The sequence below is a fragment of the Polyodon spathula genome, chromosome 1 (assembly GCF_017654505.1).
Source record: "Polyodon spathula isolate WHYD16114869_AA chromosome 1, ASM1765450v1, whole genome shotgun sequence".
Classification (NCBI taxonomy): Eukaryota; Metazoa; Chordata; class Actinopteri; order Acipenseriformes; family Polyodontidae; genus Polyodon; species Polyodon spathula.
This window is the reverse complement of record NC_054534.1, coordinates 65,881,778-65,909,753: the sequence shown is the minus strand read 5'-3', so window position 1 is coordinate 65,909,753 and position 27,976 is coordinate 65,881,778. Positions and strand designations below refer to the sequence as shown.

The 27,976-nt window shown below is 37.3% G+C and overlaps 1 protein-coding gene across 4 annotated transcripts in view; it reads right to left on the bottom strand.

The window, feature by feature from the left end:
* LOC121321037 (GRB2-associated-binding protein 1-like) overlaps positions 1–25,529 on the bottom strand; it is an 84,207-nt gene extending 58,678 nt beyond the window's left edge. For all 4 annotated transcript variants that reach the window (XM_041259960.1, XM_041260009.1, XM_041259984.1 and 1 more), the window contains exon 1: positions 24,975–25,529. In XM_041259960.1, the coding sequence (XP_041115894.1) occupies positions 24,975–25,046 (72 nt within the window). In that variant the 5' untranslated portion in view covers positions 25,047–25,529. The remainder of the gene's footprint in view (positions 1–24,974) is intronic.
* Positions 25,530–27,976: the final 2,447 nt, after the last annotated feature.

Here is a 27,976-nt window from a genome sequence, read left to right as displayed (position 1 = left end):
TGCAGGCCAGAACTGTCCTCCGAGAGGATATGCTAATCAATGTGTGTGTGTGACTTGTTGGTGAGCACTATCCCAAGTGGCAGACCATTATCCAATATTCCCTGGCAGGGTAAAGTATCACCCATCAGATACTAATCTGTTTACTCTCATTTCCAGGGCAGCTCACTGTGTGAGAGAGAGAGAGAGAGAGAGAGAGAGAGAGAGAGAGAGAGAGAGAGAGAGAGAGAGAGAGAAGGGGAGGAGAGAGAGGATATGGTCTGGGTACTACTAAGTGATGGGGTTTCATTTCAACATTGTGATCTGTGAAAAAGGTTTGCCGAGTGTCAATCTCCAGTACAAAACTGTAATATAGTAGAGTGCAGTGGAGAAAAAAAAAAAAACACTCCTGGCTTATATAAATATATGATTCACTGGACAGTGACCACAGAAAAACATCTTTGTTAGGTACTGTTTTTTGTTATATATAAATATAAACGTGAAAATTAGGCTGAATAAAGAACTCTGAATAAAGACAATTGAGTATTAATTTGTTTTTTTTGAACCATAACAGTCCTATGGGAAATGTGTTTTCCATTTGTAGGAGACCAGTGCATTAAAAGTTTACTAAAACAAGACAACTATATGGGCACTTTAAAACTGAACGCCACGCGAGGTCTGAATCATTGCAGAATATCAAACATGTAGGCACCCTGTGTGATGCGGTTAAATGGTATAAACTTTTTCCACCATGCTCAATTTTGCAATCATGAAAGCCCGTCACGGAATGTTTGGAGTAATATGAAAACCAACTGATCATTTGTTTAGGTGCCGTCAATATTCAAAGTGGTACTCTGACAGACAAGGATGTGAGGGCTAGAGGGCACTCTCTTGGGATTGTTTTACGTACAAATTTTGAACGGCCGCAAAAACTAACACTATTGTGATGGGTACATGTGTATGTATATTATATATATATATATATATATATATATATATAATATATATATATATATATTTTAAATGAAAATGTTATGTGCACACAACTATACTTGCTACATATTTCAAATACATTTCCACTTTTATTTCACCAAACTAATAAAGATGTATTAAGTATTTACGATAAAGAATTGGGCCTGCTGTTTGTTTAAATATGAATGATTAGAAAACCCAAAACGCTGCAATATGGCTTTGCGTCTCAAATCATTTAGCTAAAACCATAGATATCAATTGGAATATTTTTGGAACCACTTCTATTCCATATCTGCTCTATGATCAATCCATTACTGATTAGCTTAGATTGGAAAAACCAATTGAATCCAGAACATACCAATGACTGAAATGGTACATTGAATACAAGTACTGCAAATAGCATCTCCACACACATTAGAGAGTTGCCCTGTAAAAAGGAAGCTGTGGCGCAGATCAATATCTATTTAAAATCCAGAGTGAGGTACTCAGGCCACTCATGTCGCTGCAGGGCAAACCCATGGTTTATTTTCTTTACTTAAACACAAAGCATTTAGATGATTAAATTACGCACACCTGTGGCTTTGCTTTTGACCCTTAACAAAAAGCTTGACTCCAGCTGGGGTTGTGGGTGGAGGGCTATGGCGCTGGTGGGTTAGCAACTGCTAAAAAGTGAAACACTAAAAAAGTCTTCCTTATACAAAAGAATCACCCGCATGCAATTGAATAAAGGGAGCCTGATGTGGACAAAACGCCAAAGGTTTGCACATTTACTTAGCAACCAACTAAAGTGAGCAGAAACACAGTGCTTATCCATCTGTGTGCTGGGAGACCTAAAAAGAGTCAGCTGAACCCCACTCCCCAACATCTTTAGAATGCATGCTAAAAACAGATAGCGTTCCACTGATGCAAATAAAAGATGCTACTGAAACATCAGGAAGATTGTTAAATAAAGGCTCACCATGTGCGACTGTGCAATACAGGTAAACATTTTCACATTTTCTAAACTCTTAACATGACTCTATGTTTACCAATAAGCTGACAACTACAGTAGGTCTTTTCACACTGCAGTGAGATGAACACAGCAGGGTCTTACTGTAGCTTCTCCTTTTTGTAAAAAATGGAATTTAATGACACCAAAGACTGGCTTTGTCATATTTTCTCCCCAGACATCCCTTCCATTAAATTGACTGTGCAATGGGCTTTCAGCATTTTGCATCGCCTAGTCTCATGATATAAAGACATATTCTACTTTCAAGGTTTTTAAAATGCATTACAGTAGTATCCAGCTAAGACAACACCCCTCGGGAAGCAAGCAAAGTGTTCTCTAAGAGGGAGTTAGCCACCAGACACAATATGAATCAATAACTAAACAAATAAATAAATAAATAAAAGATGTATTATTAGTCATGCCGTAGGCACATCAACATATGAAATTAACTGAATAAGTAAAACAAAAACAATAAGCAAGTGTATGTTAATAAACTATAATAATAAAGTAACAGATAAACTAACATTAATAAACTGCCAAACTAAGACAATATTCCTCCATCCAGGAGAGCAACCACCAAGAAAAGGTGTTAAAATCAAGCCTCGCTCAGGACAACTGGAAGCTGTTAGAAACTGGAAGATGCTGGCAGATGTTGGTCAAAGGCTTATTTTTCCACCTGAGACCACTAACCTTCAACCAGACATTGTCTTGTGGTCTGGATCAGCACGCCTTGTTCATCTGGTAGAGTTAACAGTGCCATGGGAGGATGCTATGGATGAGGCGTAAGAGAGGAAGAAACTTCGATATGCTCAACTAGCTGCAGAAGTGGAACAGCGAGGATGGAGAGTCTGAGTTTACCCAGTGGAGGTGGGTTGTCGAGGATTTGTGGCACACTCTACAACCCGGTTTCTCAGAGACGTCGGGTTCAGTGGCACAGAGTTGCGTCGCACAGTGAAGAACTTATCTGAAGCAGCAGAAAGGAGCAGCAACTGGCTGTGGTTGAGACAGAAAGATTCTGGATGTCGATCTCAAGCACAATAGAAAGAAAGCAACGCTGATGTACAGATAAGTAAGCTGGGCTGAGCTAAGTGGAGGATGGAGAGGGGTGATGCTGGGATGCCAGAATCACTGTTGAGCCCTCCTGAGGTGTCGTAGGCTAGTCAACGAAACACCGAGGATGGAAGGTGCCCACTTGAAGGCCCCAGAGATGTACCCTACTTAGCTCAATCCAGACGGTTGTCATGCTTATTCGCTTGGGAGACCGCACAGGGTTGATCCCCGGAGCCAGCATTGCAGCCGTTGTGTATGCTGATGCGCCTGGGAGGAAAAATGAGCTGATCCTTGGAGCCAGCATTACACTTCAATCAACACCAGACAGAAGGATAATCAGATGGAAAACAACGCAAATGGATGGAGATGCAGATGGATCACATTAGTTTACGGCAAAGCTACGTCTTAGTTGGTGCTTAACTTGGCGTGAGCAGAGTTCAAACTAGCATGAAGTCCAACATCTACTTTCATGTAATGGAAATCATAATCATAACCTAGCCCAGTACATCTCTTCCACCCTCACTCCCATTTCACAGTACAGCTAGTTTGACTTTACAACTGGAGACATTTAGAAATGCATGTTAGCTTGTTTCCAAGCCCTCCAGAGATTCTCTGTGCTCTTATCTCTAGACCATGACAGCACAATATTATTAAATATTACGGTTTTGTTCAGTTTCAGGCAGAACCTTTCTTAGACCTTTTAAAAAGTAGTATTTATTGATATTTTGTTTATTTCTTTTCTGGGGTTAGCCCACGCAGGGAACTAATTTATTACAACACATTTCAATGCTGTGTATTGTATTGATGTCCATCTTCAGAAGTCGTATAAGCTCAAGATTTAACTGAAAGAAACCTCAGTGTTCAAAAAGACAAAGCTCATGAGAAACAAAGAATGGGTCTCACAGCGAATGGAATTATTTGTTTTTGACTTTTTTTTTTGCTTTGCCTCTCAATCTGTTTCAGTGCTGGAGAGAGAAAGTTTCAGCATGAGAAGGTAATTTTAAAAGGCATATTACATGCATTCGTCAAAGCTGCATCTTTAGAATTCAACACATTCCATTTGCATGGCAACTTAGTTCACATGACTGAAGTGTGTTAGCTACACCTAACAATCCCCCCTTTAGATTTCTGGTTAGTGCTTCCAGTATAATACCTAGAACAATGCATTATTGAGAAAATAATGGGGGGGAGCTGAATTCCAGTCCAACACAGCTTCTGATTAGTGAAAATCTTAACCTTGAATATGTAATTAACACAATACTGATCTTCCCATTTCAATGTAATATTGACCATTTCTTGTTCACGTTGTAGACTGCACACAACTGCAGAAGTAAATCAAAATGACTCCCAACAGTTAATTACTGTGGATATTCAAGCAATTTCATTTCATTCAACAAGAAATTTGTAAATTACTTTGGTGGCATAAAAATACCCTTTCACTCTAAATAAAAACATCAATCTTAAAAGGCACAAAAGCAAGATAAAGACCAGTTGACAATGACTTGAAGATGACTGCAATAAAATACAACAAACTTGCATTTATGTACAATGCTTAACCCAGTTGGTGACATTATTCAGTAACTATACAGCAGGCAGTGTTGGCACTGGATCTCAGTTATCAAACAGAATGTTTGAAGCCTATTGTTCATTCAATTATTTCCGAGTAGCACAGCCTCTAGAAGATCTATATACACTAACGTACATCTCTGCATCCATTAAGGATGTCTAGCTACTACTGAAAAGGCCAGATAAACCTTTTGTTAGAACTGTTTTAGTGTAGGAGAGGTGGGGGTGGGGTCTCTATTCATTTATTGTATCACAAATTATAGAACATTTAACCTTTTACTCAAAAGGCAGTAGTAAGGTTAATAAGAGGGGCCCGTGTGGACAAAAAAAAAATGTTTATCAGAGGCAGGCTAGGCAGCAGATGATGTAGTTGAAACCATGACAAAAAGTTAAAAGCAACAAAAAAATAAAAAATTGGTTTCACTGACCTGAATGCCAAAAGCTGTATGAAAGTTTTCCCGAGTTGAAGGCACAGCGTTCACAATAAAAGCAAAGAATAAACCATCACCCTAACAAACAGCAGCAGGTTGTCTGACCAACTGGGATTGGTCCAGTGGGACAAGCAAAAAGACAACAAGAACAGAGTCGTGCAAAATCAGCAGACGGCGAGGAGGAGGAAAAAGCAGATGTGCTGTAAACAGTCCTTGTTATTTCCACCAAAGATGACTTCTGCTGGGAGCGTAGGTTGCGGCTGCTGTCACAGCCTTAGACTTCTTCACTGCCACTAGCCTGCCACACAGAAACCCCATCTCCAGTGAAGAGCAGAGCTTTCTCTTGAACTCAGTTCTTTGGCTCCAGTCCAAGCTGGTGACATCAACGGTTCACTCGATCCTAATTCAATGAAAAAGGGGCAGCACAGAGAAGCAGCGCCAGTGGTATTTGTAGTAGTATTAGTAACTCGCAAGTGATGAGAGCTAAGAACAGAAAAAGGCTGGAATTACCAAAATGAAAACACACCACTCTTGTGCAGAATAAAGCCTTGCAGTAGCAGTTTCACAGTAACCTGAGAAATTACACAGGGCAGCTATGGCATTTCACAGCTTGTCTGCAGCACTGGCCTCTCTACCCTTATAAACATTAAGGGAATTCACAGCAGTAGAAGCTGAGAAAATACCAACTTTAAGTACAGTATTTATAAGATATGAATCACTTCATAATTCAACATCGATATATAAAAACATAATTTCTTCATGTGACATGACCTTTAAAGCAAAAGTGACTCAAATAAGGTTTTTGGCCAATTGATTTAAAGTAATACCAAACTGTTGCTGCAATGTTTGTATTACTTACAACAATATGGAACCTCAAGGTCTGACTTCTCCCAATGCGCACATTAGAAATCTAGAAAGTTAATTCATACATTTAGAAGTTTTTCTGTCCATTAAGTTATTCTCAGTCTAATAATGTCACAAAACAAACCTGACTGCTTTCATTACTGTAAAGAAAGTCTCCCACTATTATTACAGTAGGTACAGCTTAAAAAACAAAGTGAAGCAGACACACAGCAGACCTTCACCACTCAGCAGTTTACTCAAGTAAGCTGCCCCCACACCCGTAATGAGCTCATGATATGCATGAGCATTCGTCTTCTTGAAAGTCCAAGAATCCAGCTATAAATAGTATTTTTTCTGTCTTTTATTGGTGCACATGCACAGTTCTAAAAGCATCGGTCACATGCTACTTCTCTTCCTGCTCCCACTGTTGAAAGTGCCCAGAAAATTACAAACGGGTTGACTTGTGCCAATAATTAAAATACTGAAACGAGTATTCTAACATTGCATTTATGTTTACGCATTTAAAGTGAACCTTCTTTTAATAGACATACAATCAAATAACCATACAATAAAGACAACATCTATTTATAGTACATGAGAAAGTCAAAGTAAGTATTTCCAAGGGAAAACAAAGAGTAAACAATAATAACTACATTAAAGGTGCGATCTGTCTTCTAACAAGAATGCAGGTGCTAGCAAAACATTGGACCAATAGGAGCCATGACTGTGCCACTTTATAACTGCAGCCTTATGATGAGGAAGCACTGTAAATGTAATGAGGAAATCACTGCAGAGCCAGTTGATAAACATTAGTAGTACACAGGTAATTCTACTGCAACACTGCCATTCCAGTTGGCAGCGTAAAGGAATATCCACTATAAAGTGTCCTGAGGGCATCGGATGATTCGAGGGCATTTGCCAAGCACACCCACCTTTCACTTCCAGAGCTCAGCAACTCCGCAAAATCAGCCCATCCTGACCCTAACCCAACCGTTAAGAATCATCTGATGCCCCCAGGACACTTTCTAAGGGATATTCCTTAGCGTTGCTTCCAGTCCATGCTGGAATTTGCAACAAAAACACAGATGTGTCATGTGAAATCCCTGCAGGAAGGGATGAGCCAAGAGGCAGGGAACAGAACATACATTTAGGATTGTGAACTTTGAGTCCCCGGAGGCTGTCAGAAAGTTACAGAGAACAGTCTGTGAATGCCTCTACTGTACTTGATACCACAGTGTTTGTTTTTTGGATTTTTAATGTGTTTTCCTGCAAAATATCATTTTTATGTATTACGGTATGTCAGTTTCTCATTGTACTTTTCCTTTAAAATAACTGCTAAAAAAAAAAATGCATTAATGTGCTTTACATTTTTAGTATATGTGAGAACATATTCAGACAGTGCCAAAAGTGACCAGATGACGCCACGCTGGTTTGTCTGCTTTTCGATTTAACCAAGTGCTAAAAGTGAGGCAAGGATCTTAAATTCAAATTCACAGCACACACCTAACACTGCAGGTGTCATAGTTAATGGCCACAGCCTATATGTAGCAGTCAGGTTAAAAGCTGTGCCAAGGGATAGTGACAAAAGCCACAGACCTAAGAACAAAGACATTCTGACCCACACTGAACAAAGTGGGATCTATTTAATGACCTACACAGGGGCTAATCAAATTACTGCGCATTTTAATTATTAATCCTGCTGGCAATTTCTACCCCAAGAGTGACTTAACACAATTAAAATACAGTAGAAAAGGGCTTTGCATTTGTATACAGACAGACATACAGTATGCGTTCCTCTCTGCCTTATCTTTATTCAAGAATTGGTATAGGGAGTGTGTGTGGGAAATCCACGACAATGCACAAATCTTAAATTCTTTAATCCTTTGTTCCTGGGACAGCAGCAGTTTAAACCCAGTGATACAGTGATACAGTGATACAGAGCTGCATTATACCATCCAACTGTTCAACACTTTACAAGTTAATAACTTAAGATAACTTATCTAAAAAAAGAGAAAAAAGGAGTGTGATCTGTAAACAGAAAAACACACATACTTTCAGAAGAGGGGTACTGACAATTTCTAAACTAAGAACCACAAACACACATTCAAAACAATAAAATAAAAAATCCCTTTTTAATCCAGTTAAAATATAACTGGTTATATGTACTGTAGCACTTTCAACATTTTTAGGAAACATAATTAAACATAATTAGAAACATATGCTTTTATATTTAGTCTCAGCAAAATGCAGGCTCAGTCGAGTGGTTCAAACTCTGTTAGGAACAGGTTTTCTGCCCATTCAGTGTTTCTTTCACACAGGGTACATTTTCAAAATGTTTTGAAAACAAGGGGTTACATTCTGTATCAGCTTTAGTTTAACAAAACAAAGTTTGCTCTTTGCTTTATTAAAAGACATCCCTATACTGTAAAGAAACCATCAATTATTCCTTCATCCCAACAAAGCTCAGTGCTGATCACACAATTCCATGCTGGGAATAGTAATCGACTCAGAGCGGCTTTGTTTTGTTAAGAAGTTAAAACCCCTTCCACTGGACATACAACGGCACGGACGTGGCAGATGAGCTATTTATATTGGAGCCCAAAGTGTTAGTTTGATTTCCCTGGAATGTTCATCATTGGCCTACAATAATAGCCCTGTCAATACATGCTTTTGCAGCACACAGCTAAGCAATAACAACCCAAAACATAGTTGAAGTTCAATATAAACAAGATTTTTTCACAATTAACCTTCAGACCTTTTTTTTTTTTTTTTTTTTTTAAACAGTAATCAGATTTTGTAAAACAAACAAATAAACAAGAACAAATTAAAGCTAGTAGGTCCTCTTATTTGCAATACTAAAATGTATTCAAACGAAACAGGTCGTTTTATCAAACCTTGCAAGCTTCCCTCACTGCACCCTGAGAACTCAAGCTGCATACCCCACAGTTTTTGATGTACAGTGGTCTCGGGAAGCAAGCAAAGTGTTCTAAGACGGAGTTGACCACCAGATACAATATGAAATCAATAAATTAATTAATATGTATTACTTGTCATGATGCACGTGCATCAACATATGAAATGAACTGAATAAGAGAAAAGCAATAAACAAGTGTATGTTAATAAACTAGAATAACAAAGTAACAAACTAATGTTAATAAATGAACTGTCAAAATAAATTAACACAGCACTCCTACACACGTTAAAAAATGCAGCAGCAGCTCTATATTAATTATGAATACATGTACAGGAGCAATATTCAAGACATGCACAACATTACTTAACAGAATGGTGAAGCAACTCACAAGCACAGAAAACACCCAATTGCTCGGCGACTTGTGTCCCATTCAAGTTTCTTTCAAGAGCTCGAACAATTTCAAACTTTTTGTAGCAAGAAACAGCAGCGTGTTTTGCCATTTCTTACATGCAATTTTGTAGCCGAATACAAAACGAATCAATGCTATGACGACGGTTCTGGAAAGCTTTAATAAACTAATCAGTGTCCCACAAGACACTGTCGCGATGACAAGTCGCTTTTGAAAAGACTGAATAAACCATTTTAATTTAAAGTTTAATGATGATGAGTTGTCAGGTTACAAAGCAGTACTGTATCCATTGTGAACAAATCTCTCTCAGTGCCAAGGTGTTCTTTTAAGCAAAGTTCCTGTTCCTTTAGCCGGAGCATTTACAATGAGGAAAATCTGTTTCACCACAAGGGTGTTCCCGTAGGCAAAGTGTTCTCTTAGGAAGTGTCCCTATACACAGAGACTACTGTACTGCCAATCCCTGGTTTGCTGGAAATGATTTGCTATATCAATGTTTTTTTGTTTTTCCAGGCAGTTCATGGTTGCTGAACTTCTATATTGGATCTTATTAAATGGCTCTGAGCGCTAAGCTTTTCATGAATCTCCACCGTAAAATGCGTAGCTAGGACATCCTGGACACGTCTGTCCTCATAGTCTGTAAATCCCACACACTGATCTACGGTGCACAGCTGGGGACACTTTATTGCCCTGAATAATATATTCATACTTTGTAGCTGAACTGATCACTGCTGAATAAAAAAGGTGCAAAATCACTGTCTTAAGAGTGCAATATGAAACAGGCTGCAACGCCTACTCGGAATATAACTTGTAAAAGTGCAAGATGTTCTGTCATTGGAATTAAACATTTACAAATTGAGTGACCTACAAAATAGACATAAACTTACTAACCTATGAACTTAAATCAAATCAGATACCTACAGTATTCAATGCAAAAAACAACATCAAGTATCCACAATCTGTGCAACTGTATCTATAGCTATACACACACAGACTATTATTACAATAGTAAACACTGTACATAGGGCATGCGATTTAGAAAAAGAAGACTGTGACCAAATTGTTATAAAAATGTACAGGAAGTAACGTTAAAATAACAGATATCAAAACTGGCTCATTACATTTAATTCCTTTATCAAGATTACCAGGATCAGAAAAGGAATCAAGAAAAGGTTGTGAATCAGGTGCAGCAACTGTTCTAAAGCCTTTGGGTATTTACACAGCCACTGTATGTTCATGAACAGTATTGCCAACTGCAATCTCTTCTGATTGCTGTTCATCAACACTAGGAGCTTTCTTTTCCCTCCCATGGCAGTTTGCTTATTAAATTATGCAGTGTGTCAAGTTAGCTTTTCTGAATGTTATTTTACAGAATCAATTTGGCAAAATAAATTCAACTTTAAGACAAGCTGAACATGGCACGACTGAAATCGGCTCTTTTTTATTCAAATTATTATTGGATTTTATTAATACAAAAGGATATAAAAAAATAACAAATAAAAAGCACATACATAAAACACAATAAAAACGATAAATAAAAATAATAAAAAATAAAAAAGCACTGTATTACACAAAAAGACCAAGAGCAGCATAAACACTTTCCATGTGACAATGATAAACACAAATAAAAGCATAGCACTATACAAAGAAGTCAAGGTGTATTTAATTAACAGGAGCTGAAGGTCTGTCCCCGTCCCGTCCCCCCCCCTCATATTTTGCTTAAATGATATGTTAGTTTTTCTAAAGGTAAAATATTTAACGCCAGAGAAATCCATAGTTTAAGAGAGGGAGCTGTATCTGAATTCCACAATAAAAGGGTGTATTTTTTTGCTAAAAATGTTAACATGTCAAAAAGTTTTGGGGTCTAGTACTAAATTTGGACCTGCAGCTAATCTAGTAGAACTTGTATAGCCAAGTGAATAGATTGCCAAAATGTTTTAATTTTGTCAGTGCCAAAAGATATGCATATAGGTGCATCTACATCATAACGGAGAATGTTCTGCTGACATCTTTTTGAGTCAAACGGAGTGAGATAAGTTTATAAAAATGAGTTTATAGTTACGATTCTCGCAAATTATTGGAAATTGATGAGGGATGAACTCTCACAAATTCTTGACCAAAGCATATATTCATAAAATAATTCAAATCAGGCTCCCAGAGATGTTTCAGGGGCAAAAAAGATGATGTGACTTTATTTGATAAAATCATATAGGCTTTTGAAATTATTTTGGACACAGAGGAAGTAGTAAGTCGTATGAGCATATTACAGTAAGTAAAAGTTTTTCAATGTCATCGACTTGGAAACTAAATGTATTTCTTTCAGTCAGTGACTGTATAAAATGTCGAATTTCAAGATACAGTGCTCCCTCGCTATAACGCTCACGGTTATAATGCTCCTACACAGCATTTCCCCCAATTCCCTATAGTAATGATTCATGCAATATTTCTATAGAGCAGCACAACTTCTCAGTCTAACTTCAGTTTCTGTCTCTTCCTTTTGATTCAGTATCTGAACTGAAGAAATGCTGTGCTGGCACTTTATAACACAGACATCTTATTCAGCATTCATTTTATAATTAAATAAATATTAGGCATATTACGTGGTTATCTTTCCTAATATATTTACTTTTTTGCTGCCACAGGCACTGCAGCTTTCTCTGGGAGACGCTTCAGCTTCACTTCAGGCCTGCTCCGGCAGCCAAACCTGGGGCGAGCCCTTTCCCTCTTCCCCTCGCCCGACCCGCTCTCCTTCTCGCAACTGGTTTGCTTGTCTGTCGTTTCGAACTGAACTCCTGACCGATGTTTAGCCAGGATATTTACAGTTTAAAAACTTCTAATTAAAATGATCCACAAGTGGGAATATTACCTCTTTTTTTTTTGGAAAAAATATAGCGTTGATTACATGGTGCTTTATGCATGGTTAATTCACAGAAAGTTACATTTTTGCTTTACTATGTGTGCACTATAGAGAGGGAGTTATTTTATTTTGTATTTTAGTCAGGTGCGTGCCGTGTCCCACGATGCTCCCCACTCCTTCCCCAATGTATAAAGCTCTTTGGTTATAACGCTCATATTGCGAGTCCCGCAAGGCAGTGCTGCACATGTTTTTAAATGTTTATTAGGTATTCTAAACTCACTACTTATTATAGCAAATGTTTTGAGAGTATTTTGACAAGCAAGGGAGATAAATTCTGAATGCCCCTATCAAACCAAATCTGTACACCAATATTGCAAATAGTCAGAGGAAATTCTGGGTAGAGAGTGAGGGGGAGAGGACAGAAACACACAGTGGCAATTCCAAGCAAGCTAAATATTATGTATCACAGATATTGTTACGAGACCCAAGAATTTATAGTTATTAAATACAGGAACAAGATCTCAGAGAGATCGGATGACTTGACAAGGATTCCATCTGTATCCAAACAGAATCTTGGCGATCTAAAAGCCACCCCATCATCTGCCTGACCTGAGCTGAGCTGACCAATAGTATATTTCAAGACTGGGCAAGGCAAGGCCACCCCTTTCTTAGGACTTAATCAAGGTTGTAAACCTATTTTCTTTTTTTTTTTGTTCCAAATAAATTTAGATATATACTTATTGATATATTTAAAAAAAGGAGTGTGACAAATAACAGGGCAGGGCCTGGAATAGATAATTAAATCTAGGAAGGATATTCATCCCGATCACACTAATTCGACCCACAAGAGAAATTGGTAGATGGGTCCAAATTGTTAAATCTTCTTTAATAAGTTAAAATGCTATACTAAGCAACTGCACCAAGAACACCAGGGGTAGATTTTTCAGGGTTTGTTAAATATAAGAAAATACCATCGGCATAAAGAGATAGTCAGTTACCTGCTAGAATACCATCAATTGAAGCAGAAGATCTAATGGATTATATAGATTCTATTGCCAAAGCAAAGAGGAGTGGGAACAAACGACACCCTTTTTGTATGATTCTATCAAGGGAAAAAAATTGTGATAAAATACCACTAGTAAGAATTTCAGCCTGCGGCCAAGAGTATGTTGATTTAGTCCATTTTATAAAATTAGGTCCTAGATTAACTTTTTCAATCACTGAGAAAATAAATCCCCACTCCACTCTATCAAAGTCCTTTTCAGCAGAGTGACACAATCTTTGCAGCTTTTTTATGCATGTTTATTTAAATGATCAATGATATTCAATAGTCGACAGATATTATCAAAGACATACCTCCCCTTAATAAGGCCAGTTTGATAAGGCTTAATTACCTGATTGATTTAAATCTTCAGGCCAATAATTTTGCAATCATTTTATAATCCACATTAAAGCAGTGATATGGGTCTAAGGGATGAACACTCCAGTGAATCTTTATCTTTCTTTTTTAGGAGAGTGATGGCAGCTGACCTCAGAGTTAGGCAAAGAACCCTTTTCTACAAAATCGTTGAGCATAGGTATAAAACACAGGCATAAGTTCAGGCCAAAAGCATTTGTAATACTCAATTCGATAGACATCCAATCTGGGACATTCATTAGAAGGCTTCGCTTTAATGGTTTCCAGAACCTCACAAGGTATGAATGGAGCATTTAGATTTTTCACAATCATAATCAGAATTTTTTTGAAAATCAACAGCACCTTTTCTGTGTGACTCCATTGAGATTGATAGAGGTTGTTATAGAAGTCATGAAAGGTGTTATTAATGAACCCCTTGCAATCCTATGTTGGGTCATAAATAATAGTGTTATCTGGGATTCTAATTGATTTTATAAGGCGTTCAGTTTGTTCTTTTTTAAGCTGGCGAGAAAGTAATTTGCTAGATTTATTACTGAATTCATAAAACTTTTGTTTAGTAAGAAATAGTAGTTTTTTTGTACGTCTAGGGTGATCCAGGTTATGCTTTTCCCTAGCTGCAGACAAAAGATTCCAGTTTGTGTCTTTTGGATTTTGCTTATGCAGCTGTTCCAAGTGACTCAGATGCGCTTCCAGCTCCCTTCTTTGTGGTGTAATTTTCTTTTTAGATATTATTAGAATAAGACATTACATGACCATGAATGGTTGCTTTAGCAGCACCCCACAGAGTAGCTGGGGAGACAGGACAGTCCTCATTATCTTGCTTATAATGGACAATCAGCTCACAAACTTTATCACAGAATTTCTAATCCGATAGAAATGATGTGTTGAACCTCCAGTTTGTTGTCTTAAATATATTACACCTATTCCAAATAAACTGGTGCACAGGACTATAGAATCAATGAAACATGATATTGAATGAGCATAATTATTAGGAATAAAAATTTTAAAAATCCATGCGAGAGTAGAATTTATGTGGGTTGGAGTAAAATGTGTAGTCCTTTACTGTAGGATTTAGTTCTAGACAACTCAAGGTCTTAGAGGCTTTAGAATTAGAAAGAGGAGTATCAGAAGACTGATCAAGTTTAGGATTAAACACACAATTGAAGTCACCTGCCATCAAGCCGATACCATTACAGTGCTGAACAGCGTGACCATATGCACACGGGACGACAGAGGAAAAAATTCTCTCAGCTGGGTCACCTTGCCGACCATAAAGCTCCGCCTAAAAAAGACTCCCCCTAAAATTGTTTATTTTATTGTACATTACAGATGTTGCTATTTACAAAAATGCTGGCTGGCTATGAATTACTATCTACAATAATTAATGCTCTCACGTACACATGCAGTCTTCTTTAAAGTCCCAATTTAAAGACAATAAGTTTCATTGTAGACCTCGGGATGAAATTGTTAGGTGGATATTTTTTTTGTTTTTTGGGGGTTTTTTGGGGTTTTAATTTGCAGTGGGAGAAAACAGCTTCAGCAAGGACAGTAGAACCTGCCAAAACTGACAGACGCTGTATCTACTACAGATACTAATGACAGCATAACAAATACAAAAGAAAAATGAGGGAAACACAGATCTTTTCAAGAAAGCTGGGATACTTTGTAAAAATTGATTTTATATTTTTAAAAGCTGCTATAGCAGTTGTGCTTGTGAAGCATCCACACTATACATTGACAGAACAAGTGATTTATTTGCACTATGCGGGACCTTATTTTCCCCCCCATTGGTGTTTGAGCCCAGGAGTGCTCACAGAATCACTGCCTGTGCACCTGTTATCAGTGATTAAAGTCTTTTTTCAAACTGATTGTCGCTCACCAGTACTGTATTGGCATAAGAAAAGTGTTTTAAAAAAGTAATTTCAGCTTCCAATCACTTAAAATATGCTGACGATAATGTAAACAAACCAAGTTTCAGACAGCGAGTCCCAAGCTTTAAAACTTGTTACTGTTTATAGATAAGAACTTTATTATGAATATATTGTGTTATGATTTAAGCAACATTTTGTGATCTCCACGTTTTTGTAAAATGACTTTACACTTACTTCAAAAGATGCAACGTGTTTCAGTAAATTCAAAAGATAAACTTTGCATCCCACGAAGAGGGAGAACACAAATGTAAAAAGTCATTAACTCTTTGTGGTCCTATGTCAGACCAGGTCCAATATTACAATTTTCCCTTTCTAGTCCGTTGTTGGACCCTGTCCGACATCATCAAAAAGACTTAAAGCACAGGTCTCTAGTCGTTTTTGCTCTGGAAAAAAACGAGAAAACCTTTCAATGGCCGAGTGAGACTGATAGGAGCCGAATGAAGCCGAAAAAAAGGGCGGCTCTCATAGCCCCATGCACTACAGAGATAACACAGACAAACAAAGGAGATACCGTAGCTGCTTCTGCAAAGAATATCACAGACATTTGCAGAGCTTTTTGACATGTTATAGAAATAAAATAATGATTTGGATCGCATTATTGAGGAGTTTGGTGATAAAACGAGTGATCAGGAGAGAATTTATCAGTATGCATATCTATAACGAGGTATGTGAAAAATACAGCAAACAAGGGCTGGGGCTTGGATGGAGATACAGTACTGAGTGTCCTTTTACAACTCAATGCCTTTTAAACCTGTTTTACTCTGAAAAAAAATATTTTAAACAGCACATGTAAAATAAACAGCGCGTGTGAAAATAAATTGGTTAAGTGGGGTTAGCATTGCAGGGGAGATGAAGGGATGTTTCAGTTACAATTGACCGTTTTCTCAGCATTATTTGTGAATGCTTTTTCACCAATGCTACACCCCATTAGAAAACTGACTTCCCTGCATTTTTTTTAAATGGAAGACGAAACGTGAGAGAATATGTGTACATTTGTTTTAAGTACTCACCCAGAGGACTACTGAGATACAGACATCAACTAGTCCTCATCAGAGTCACCTCAGGTGAGCGGGAGTTTCTAACACTGCTATTTAATTTATAATGGTCACTAAAATTATTAACAGCAAATGCATTTTCCATTTTGGGGGCTGAACAATTCCACATGACTTGGTTATTTTTTTTTTTTTTCCCCACAAGAATAAAAAGTGTAACTGGGATTATGGAAGCAGTGATGATTTTTTATTTATTTTTTATATTATATAAACTTGACAGCTGTCAACCAGAATTCCTATAGTAGAAGCAAAGCTCTGCACCTCTTTCTACAGTTGATTGTATTACCTTTGTTTTCTTCTAGTTGCCTAATCTATGTAGCAAAATTAATTAAAGGTTTTATGTAACAATGCAAATCTGACATTTAATTCAGCAGAGTTCTTATTATTCATCTTTTCCTCATCAGCACAAAAAAACCCACAATGCTTCTTTACAGGATCAGACTGTAGTGGTTTATTTGTGGGAGCAGATCATGAACGGCATGCAGCAATAAGTACAAAAAACTGTACACCTTACTTGAATACCCACTCCTTGCAAGTCTAGTAGAGGCAGTGATGTGAAGTATTATTACTGTAGATCAACTATACAACATCCACTCATGTTTAAACAACTGCATGAAAAGTTCTGTAAAATAGAATGTTAAAACAAGTGTTCCAAATACATAGTGAAGAAAACAGTTTGGAGAAGAGGAGTAAAATGAAAGTGCTGTACCTCTAGGCAGTGCAAGTTAAGGTAAGCAAAGCAAAGCAGAAACTTAGAGTCAGCATTTTAGCTCTGAAAGACTGCCATTACATGTCACAGCATGGAAGTGCTCAACAGTACTGCCCTTGACTCAAGCCAATCAACGCCCCTTCCCCCACCACAAAACTTCTCTGTTCTGTAATCTGCTAGTCTGGACCTAATCAGGCTGCCACATGTGCAAAAGGCAGCTGCTATTTGTCATCTGGCTCAATAGAATGCACAGGCCACTAATGCCACTGCTGAATGCTTCCAGGCATCTACTGGAACTTGCTACAGCAGCTTTCAAAAAATAAACAGAAATAAAAACCAGACTTCACTACTGGAATTCTTTACTGCACTTTTACTAACTGGAGATGTATTGCAACTATTAAGCTTTTAAGAAAAAAATGTTAACATATAAAAATCAGGGAAAATGACAAATGTTTTGCCTGTAACTAACTATGACTATCCAACCCAAGTGTCCAGCACTTTCCCAGTGACCTTTAGAAACGTACAGCTAATACAGTACCAGTACAGTAGCTTTCAGGTAATGCAAAAGCAGGAACAGACTCTTGCCTCACTAACTCTGGTAATATTAGCGTGTGTCCCCTTGTTCTTCTGGTGAAGATCTTTTGGTTCTTTGTCTGTATTTAATATTTCAGTTTGGATTGAATAGGCAGCTAAATCAAAGAACAGGGGATGCTGCTTCCTTGAATTACTGATGTGCACAAATGTTTATTAAACAAATACATAGACTTCGCATAACTGCATGGGCTCGGGACTGGTGTGAGGTCATATACATAACCGGAGCGAGGGAATACAATGGGATACAATGACAATAGGACTTTATCCTTTACAGTTTATTACAAGTTCAAATAAAACAGACAAATAAACTTGAAATGCGTTATACGCTCAATGCAAACAACACTATTCTATGGTAACGCATGATATGAAATGTAAAATAATGTATACAACACTTAACAGCCGGTATAAACTAAGTTACTGTATGTTATTTTTATATATTTTATTACAAATAAATTACAAGTCACCCAAAATACTTTTCAAGTTCAGAAAAATAAACCAATTTGAAATACGGTATGCACTCAATACAAACACTATTCTCTGGCAATGCATGATATGAAAAGTAAAATAATGTACAGTATGCAACAGCCCGCATGAACCAAGTAATTGTAATACAGTACAGTAAAACAAAGGTTAAACAGGTGTGTACAGTACCTTATTATAGATCTACAACGGAACAAAAAAATGGAAGTATGCACAGTATTCGGCCGATAAACTGTAGAATACTACCCTAAAACTTACAACCATTTGCCTCCATGAAGTCTTGTAGTGTGCTGAGGCTCGAGTTTTACAGATTCGCTTTGCCATTTTGATTATAGATAGATAGAAAATAATTCTCATCAAAACGAACTTGGATTAGACAATTCCTAATCAAATTTTAAGTTTCAAGTTCAGTTCATTTGCAATGTGTACTTTTTAAAAGTTAACTTACAGCTGTATTTTCAATAAAATGCACAGCACTTAAATGAAAGGTTTCACTGTTCATTAAATGAAATTTGATTCCGGTTACAGGGTTCTCCCCAGGAATTCTGTACAGCCGGGTGGCACAACATTCTAGCCAGGCGCACTTTTAACAGAAAAATAAACTTGCCTTACCTTAAATACAAAAGAATTTGAATAACGTGTTGTCTTTCGTTGAGTATATCTGGCTGCGCTATTTTATATTCTACATTTTCTTTTTCATTACTGTGTTTTATTATGGTAAATTACCGTGTTTATTTAGGCACTCTGCGATTTGACTGAGGAAAGATAACGGGGCTATTGGAGTTCACCAAAAAAAACACGGTGACCTTTTCAGCTTAATTATTGAGCTTACTGCTTCATTTAAATTGTTTTCTTTATATTAAGTTTTCAGGGCATTTTGTTAATGTACGTCTATTTATGTTTTTCGCTATTCTACATTTGAATGCAACTGTTCATTTTAACCATTTTTTTAACACAACGGTACTCGCACATGTTTGGTCACCATCATAACTGTTGCATGAAACCGCAGTGTAATAATCCAGCACCTCTGCACTTAAGCATTTGTATGTCAGCTGACAAGTGTTCAGCTGATATCCCATCAAGCCTTTCTTCTTAAAGGCGTACAGCCTCTATATATGAACCCCCAATATCTCTTACAAGCACATGGGTACATATTGTTATGATATGGCAACAAAAGAAATACACTTGTTTTTTTTGGGGGGGTGCACATGTATAGCTATTGTGTACTATATATCACCTTACAGTACAATAATATGACAAAAAAAATGGCCAATGATAATACCCAAAAATAATCTTACTATTTTTTAGTAAAGTGGCCGGCCCAAATATAGTATTAGGTGGTGGATTGTGCTGAACCCCTGCACTCATTGTCACTATTTTTGTTTTCAAAATAACTGGTTATTTTTTTTTAGCAGTCATTTTTAATGTTTAGCCTCTTGAAGTGCTTAACACCAAAAACCCGCCACTTCAATCTAAATGTGTCAAAACATAACACAGCTGCCAGATGGTTGCAAGATTTTTTTTTCACCCAGCAACGCGCAACTGATCTAGTCTGCAATCAATCAATCCTTATTGTTAAAGGCACAGTAGCATCTGCAAGACGGGTGGATCAGGTTTTTTTTCCAGCCGGGCGGGGAAAGCCACTTTGCCAAGCGGCCCGCCCGGCTGAAAAGGCTTGGGGAGAAACCAGAGTTAATGTAACTTCAATAAAAACTGACTGCATGCATTTGGCTGAGACTCTTGATAACAGAGTCTTTTTTTTGCTGGTGCCTTGAAATTTCTATTAACTGTGTGTGTGTGTGTGTGTGTGTGTGTGTGTGTGTGTGTGTGTGTGTGTGTGTCTGTCTGTATCTATCTATATTTTGACCACTCTAACATCCCAATTATGGTTCAGTCTACTAGGTCCTTTTCTGCTATTGACTAAACTATCTCCTTTTATTAATGCTTTCAAAGAATGGTACAAACAACTTTTAATCACAAGAGTCTGTATTTTTTCCAGGCGCTGCATGTATAAAACAATTGCCACAAGTTTATTTTTTTTCCTTTACATACTTAATTAATTAATTGCCAATTAATTAATGGGCAATTAATTAATTAATTGGCAATTAATTGGAAATTCAACTCCTAACACAAAACTTAAACACATTGTTGTACGAATATTTTGTGGGGCTATTTTCTTGGAAGTGGATTTCTGATATGGTCATGATGTCCTTGAAGCAACTTCTAAATGCCTCAAGCTACAGTGGTAACAAAACATCTTAAACTAGCTCAAGTTTAAATAAATAAATAAATAAATAAATTTAAAAAATAAAAAAATAAACAACCTGCTAAATCTAAGATTCTAACCTAAAGGTAATACAATGGATATTAAAGCACTGGTCAGCACTCCTTTCATTAAAACCCAACAGTTTGATTTCAAGATAGAGGCTGGTCAAGTGACCAGAGTTGGGGTCAATTCCATTTTTTCAATTCCAGTCCCTTTTCTACAATTCCAATTCTTGTTCCGTTTCACAGCACAGTCTTTACTGATGTTTATGCCACAGGCTTTATCAGGTTACCTGACAAGTTCATTAAGTTGTATACAGTACTTGTTTGCTCAATAAATCCTTTGTTGTAAAATGATTGGAATAGGAATTTGAATTGACTAAGAGGGAAATGGGATTAGAAATGGAAAAATGGACCCCAAATCTGCAAGTGACTGCTTTTAATTTTTTACCCTATTTGTATAGGAAAAAACACTTTCATAGTGCTACAATACGGGTATCTGTCCTGCAAGGATGCTTGCAAGGTGTCAATCAGGCCACGTGAAGGCACAGAGGACAGAGCATTGATGAGTGAAAAAACAAAGATGACAGACTGTGGCAGGTTGGTGAGTGGATAGAGGCCCAGAGACAGACTGCAGTTCAAATACTAATTTTATTATAAATAACACAAAATAAACATGCACAAGATAAATTAAAGGGATTTAAACACAAATAAAGCAATACAAAAACAAAATTTGCAAAATTAAGGTTTCCAGGCTGGGCAATGCCTTCACTGGATTCACAAATACAAAAACCCACAAACACCAGCCTGCTTCCTCAACTCCCTCTTCTCAAATGAGAAGCAGAGGCCTCCTTTTATGTCAGGTGGCTGGGCGCTGATTGATCGTTAATTAACCTAATCAACCCCAGCCACCTGAACATAATAAACCCAGGCAGGTAGGGGAAATTAACCCCATCCCTGCCAATTTAAAAAGGGCAGAGCTTTGCTCTGCCACACAGACCCTGTACAGGTCAGGAATAGAACTACTCTCTCCTCTACAGCTTAGATCAGTATGGGTTGAGTTGGACTGTATTGATGCTGCTGAAACTGAACAGAACTTTAGAAACAGAAAAACATAAATAAAGGTCTGGGTGCCAGGTGACATGAATGCCTTTTCAATTTAGGTCTACTGCTTTGAAAAGTGAAGACACAAACCTATATACATGGTAATGTTCTAAATACAACTACACAGACTGCACACACAGTATGTAAACAAGCTCGCTTCACAGAGAGAGCTAAAGTGTGAATGCCAATGTGTTTTTCTTTACAAACACTCCTGTAACTAAGAATTCTGCAAATGGGACCTGGTACTTATGGTGCATGTAGTGCAGTTATAAGAAGATAGTATCGCCCAGATTTGCCTTGCAAAATGAAATGTTACCCAAGGACACTGAAAAACTGAGACAAATTAAATGCAGCAAACAACCAATCAGAACTTATATAAGATCAAACAGTGTACTTTCCTTAAAGCTTGTGACCTTTGCACTAATCTCATTACTTATGTTGCTGCCTCTGTGTTCCACAGATAAGATAAGAAAGAAGTGCACATCAAAATAAAATGGAACTGGAGACAGTTCAGTGTTAGGATGCAATCTGTTCATACTAGAGAAAAATATACAAACTATCATGATTGCAACACTATGACTACACAGGAGGCAACACAAGTCAGCTCTGAGAATGCTATACAAGTGACAGCCAGAAATACGGGAGCAATCAGTCAGGATCAGAAAATATCACTTGCCTACATTTTTCAAATGCTGCTGCACTTACAAACCGTGTGTGCCTCACAATCCTGAAGCTACAGTATGCCCAAAACAAAAACCTGTATATAGCAAAATATACACTGCCAAGTCTTAGCTTGGAAATTAAAAAAGAAAAAAAAAACCCACAACGCTTTCAGATGAGATCCATACTGCTAATTAATTATATAAAAACATAATCCTACAGAAATATGATACAGGTTGTGCAATCTTTTTTTCCCCTCTCTATACCCATTAAAATCCAATGCATCTACCACTTCTACCTTTTTTTTTTTTTGGAACCAGTACAAAGAGATCACATCATAATGTGTTGAATTCAAACTGGGATTGGATTTTAATTTCTTTTGCTATTACAGTTGTGAGGGGGCACTGTGCAGAGTCATGTGAGCACTGCAATAGTGTGTGTACACCGGAGACCAAATCAGACTAATAATACTGCGGGTTAAAGTCTAATTAGGGAAATGTTTCAAGGCACTGACCCAAAATTAAAAGATGGATATAGTATTGTGATGTACCTATTCTTTACCACACTGGATTTACTCACCACTCTATAATAAACTAAATCTGCAGACATCTCAACTCAACATTAAAGAATAGAGAAGAGAAGCCATAAATTACAATACATAAGCACACGGCTGAAGAGTTAATTACTTAACAAGCTAATGGATTACAGTGCTAACATTTCACTTCCTGTAGCCAGGTACAAACTAAACAGCAAATAAAGTCCTGGAATTTATCAGGTAATTAAAATTAAAACAGCACCTTTACACTTTCATAACACAGTAAAGGCAAATTATTACTGTACAGTATGCCTGTTTTGCAACACGCTTCATTTCGCTTTAGTTTTAAAATCGTGTGTATCACAAGACCAGTATTGAGGAAGTGGATTAAAAAAATAAAAATAAAAATAATTTCAAGAGAGTCTATTCCAGCACACTGTTTTTTTCTTCTTTTTTTTTTTTCAAATATTTCAAGAAGAATCAAGTGTACCAATAAGGGAAGTGAATCACAACAACGAAACTTACCAACTACCGGCAAGCCTGCTTTTAACTGCAGCTTACACACTAGTGTGATAGAGTTCCTATAATAACACTCCAACTCTGTAAACAAAATCAAAGGGCTGCACATCCCTTTGGCTAAGCCACCAGATGTGAAATCAATTTGGTATTCTTTAAAGCCTACAGTATTAGCACTGGAAATAATTTTCAGTTCTCTTTCACAAATTTAAAGTAACATTTTTTAATAAGAAATCTGTTCTACTTTATTTTATCTTCAAAAAGGCACTATTGAGTTGGTGTGCAATACAATTTAGAGCAAAAAAAGAGTGCGTGCACCTGGTTTAAGGCTAGACCAGTATGCACAATCTCTTGAAGCAAGTTATTTTACCATACTACCACCTAAGCTATTGAGTGAGGGAAATACCTGTAGTTCTGTGGTTCATTGTATGTGTGGCAAAGTCATGTCCTATGTGTAAGGTTTCTGTGATTTGTGCCCCTGTATCAGGTATGATGCTTTTCACAACTGTAACACCTATCATTCTGTATTGGTGGGCACATTGGTCAACCCAGCTACTGCGAAGGAGCCGCCATGACAGAAGTGTGAATACATTGCAAATATGTGGATTTTCTCATTTTACTTAAATTCTCTATTTTATTTGGTCAAGCATTGCAACAACACGGCATCGCTATATTACATAAATTATAATAGCCTGATAAAAATATATATAAACAGATGTCGTTTCTGTCCGATGTGAATTATGTAGCGCCTCTGTCCATCCCCCCTTCCCTGTCCCCCCGCGTGGGTCCTGGGATGATCAAGAGAGGCTGTGTCTGTGTGAGTGGAGTCACATTTGTGCACGCTGTCGCTCACATTTCGTTGCATGGGAGATTTGTGCAACTTCCTCCCTCATATTGCGTCTTACACTGACGACAAACATGAATGCCCGGGTAGCCTTATCTGTTTTAATTAAAGTTCTAACAGTGACCCAGTAGTAAGTCTGTGTCCAGTGCTTAGCTAGTTAAAACTTCAGCCTTCATGTTTTTACAACAAAGTCAAAATATACACCTCCATGAAAAAGTGCTGTAAACTTGAAAACAAAACTACAGTACAGCATATTCGTACTGCATTTCGTCTTAATTTACAGTTCAGCTTCTTAAGAAACCAGCACACACACAGATATAATACATATTTACCCCATTAGTATCTCTTCCAGGCACACACAATTATTTAAAACATATTAAAATTAATAGAAACATGTATTGGCTCAAAACACGAAGAAGGGCATATAGTAAAATCGACTTTGGTTTCCACATTAACTGAAATGCATTCGTCGCCTTTAAATGTTGAACAGCTGATTCTGTCAGTTTAAATTAGAATTATTTAAGCCGTGTTTAAAAACACATTCCTACATAGAACACAAGTAGTCTATTTATTTTTAACTGTACATCCGGATGTGACTGCAGCATTAACACTATAGCTACATTTCACAATACAAAAACGCTCGTTATTACGTATGGAGAAACATTTATGACATCAGGCAGTAATCAGGAATACTAAAGACAAACATAAAAACGAGGTTAAAGGTATATTTAGACTCCAGCCGACGTAATATATTAGCCACACAAACATCTTTAGTCTTCACTTTTTTTCTCTTCTAACCAACTATCAAAAGTTTGCACTCCAAAAAAAGACAGAATGCAGTTAGACCTCCACAGATTTACTTACGTAACGTCTCAACTTTTTCTCAGGCGGAGACTTTCTCAACCACCCCGCACACACGACCTCTCCTCCACTCATCTCCTCGGTCTTTTTTTCCTTCGTGGACTATTTTTTTTTTTTTGTGTGTGTGTGTGTGTGCGAGAAACAAAAAGTAAAAAATAGAGATGCAAACCAAAAATATGTGTCCAGTGTCTATGGACACTGAAGTACACTAAATATAAGTGCCTCTATGATCTAGATCACGATGATTGTAGGCTACAGGCAGACACCGACACTCCTCCTGTTTCGGGTATTTAGACCAGCAAATTCCACACACAACTCATTCCAGCGCAGTAGTTTCAATTCTAAAAGCAATAAAAATGTATATTAGGCAAAGTCGACAAAATCCCTTTCACCAACGCTAGAACCGATTGTAAACTTTATTTTCCACTTTTCCAGTTTGCGCAGGTCGGTATGTTTTGGTTCTTTCCTTTCGTGGATCGTCTTTCTCCAGGAATGAGCTGCTTTTTACTATGTTCACTATCCAAACAACCTGCAAGCAATCAAACTCGCCAAACGTTAAAAGTTTGATGCGGTCAAATTGTAAGTACCCCTTCCAACAAACACAGAAGAGCCTTAATGGCTGATGAAGTGTCTAGACAAAACATGAAGAATGCCATCAACAAAAGTCACGAACGGAATACACCAACCAAATTGGACCTAAAAAGCTAAAACGGGGGCTGAAGGAGGTCAACCAACCGAACTGTCGCCTAGCGAGTGCTCACGCAAGCCAGGAATTCCTTAAACCTGCCTCCGAGATAGCGTGGTTGGGGGGGGGAAGGGGGGGGGTGTAGACGACTACGCAAATGCCGCAAATAAGCAATAGCCTAACTATTTAACATGATGGGAGATGTAGTTCTTCAGGGTTCTATGCAGGAAGAGGCCCTGGCAAAGTACATAGTTACTTGTGCGCCCACTAAACTACAAGCCCGTACACTACACTCAGTACAGATGTCCTGGTGGTGGATTACATTTTTAAGTCGACAGTCTTTTTTTTTTCCTCAGGATGGGGAAACTACAAAAACCAGAATGCAAAATTCTTCTGGATGGAGCACAGTGAAATACAGAACAGTTTCTTCTTGAAACCATGATTTTGGGGGAAAAAAAGGTGTTGGTCTATGGAAGATAATTTGATTAGGATAGGCAACTACTAATACTACTACTGCACATGTATTACTGCATGCAGTAATTTAGTAAAGCCTAAATTGTGCAGTTAATTAATTATAAAGGTAAAATTTATAGCCATCATCAAAAATATGGCGACCACCACCAGATACATTTTCTTTAGTTCTCAGCTTTCAACTGAAAAAATCAACTTGTTATGCAATGTTATCACAATTGCACAAACATAAAGTGACACCACACAAGGCAGATGTTGAAAGATTCCAAGGGCAAGAGATACCCATCCTCCCTTAGCCTGCAGGGAATTCCCAAATGACCCCTTATAAAAGTGCCTCATAGTAAAAGCAGAGGAAAGTGTAATAAATCATAGTGAAACCTTGGTAAAGAATAGGTAAGAATTATTAAGACCAACAAGGTATCTTAAAGCATGTTAATAAACAAGGAAAATCGTGGTAAACTATGATAAATGCACTGTGTAATGTCAGGAAAAGCATGGGAAAACTGCACAAATAATGTGGTAAAATCGGATTGGTCACCTAAAAAGGCTTTAAAATGTAAATTGATGTGGAACATTAGCACCACCTATAGTAAGACCATCACCCCTTACCACTTAAAATGTTACCATTATAACAAAAACATCACATTTTGCTTGCTGAGCAGATGGGATTCTACCACCTTCTGCTGCATGCAGTGGCCTGCTTGGCTACATGTACACAGCAGAGCTCAGGAAAAGGTTCCTCAAGCAGACCATTGGAAGAATGTAAGCAACTGAATGTGTGTGGCAGAATGCAGGAACAAACCCAGAATAATATTTCTTTGTAAGGTAGTACACACATGGGACATTACTCATTTAAAATGTGGTTACAGTATCATGTAATGTATATGAGATTATTTCAGCTATACAAAATGGTTGCTATTAGTGTAGTGTTACGTATATAATGCTAGGGAGCTCTATATAAACCTTAACGGTTACCATATTGCAAACTGTTTTGTAAAAAAAGAAGAAAAAAGAAAAATGTATTTTATTTCACAGAATAAACATTATAGCAGTTTAAAGAAGCTGTATTCTATTCAAAAGTTCACACTCCCTCTTACACCCAAACTTGTCTTACTATCTTTATTTAATAAATACATCCTGTCCCATTGGAAACAATTGCTGTCTAGACCACAGAACCATATACACTTCATTCTTCAGTACATGTTGGCACAATAAACCAGACAGATCAACTACTTTAACTTAGTCCCCTCAGACCAGATGTGTTTGGTCTGCAGTTACTGTCTGAAGTTACAAAGTTACAAAAGTACGAGAGGAAGTTTTATTAATAGGACGCAGAGTGTCCAGTTGCCTCTGAATTAACACAGAAATGCATCCCTACAGGTTATGTGAACATTCTGCAGTACTTACTTAGAATTAAATCTTGTCTTGATGTTTTTGTTTTGCTTAAAAGGGTTATCAGTAGGAAATATGTGAGATTTTAACCAGTATCTTACATAAAAATGAACTGTCAATATGTGCAGTGATTGAATTCAAACAAACAACAACAAAAAAAAAAAAACTAAAATAATGCATGAGCTGCATATATTTTTACACTTGGAAAATACACTTTGTCGTATAAAGTCAGATTAGCAAATGCATGTTTCTGCTGTTCATGTCTGTGTAAGGCATTTATTGATTCATAAACTGATGCAATTGTTTACCCCTTTAGACAGAATGTTAGCAAATATACATCTGACAGAAAAAGCACACTATGATCAAAATGTATTTGTATTTTGTTACAGAAACTGATAGTAAGGGAAGCTGTGGCTTACAGAAAATGTTGTTTATTGTTAGAACTTGGTGTACAGTA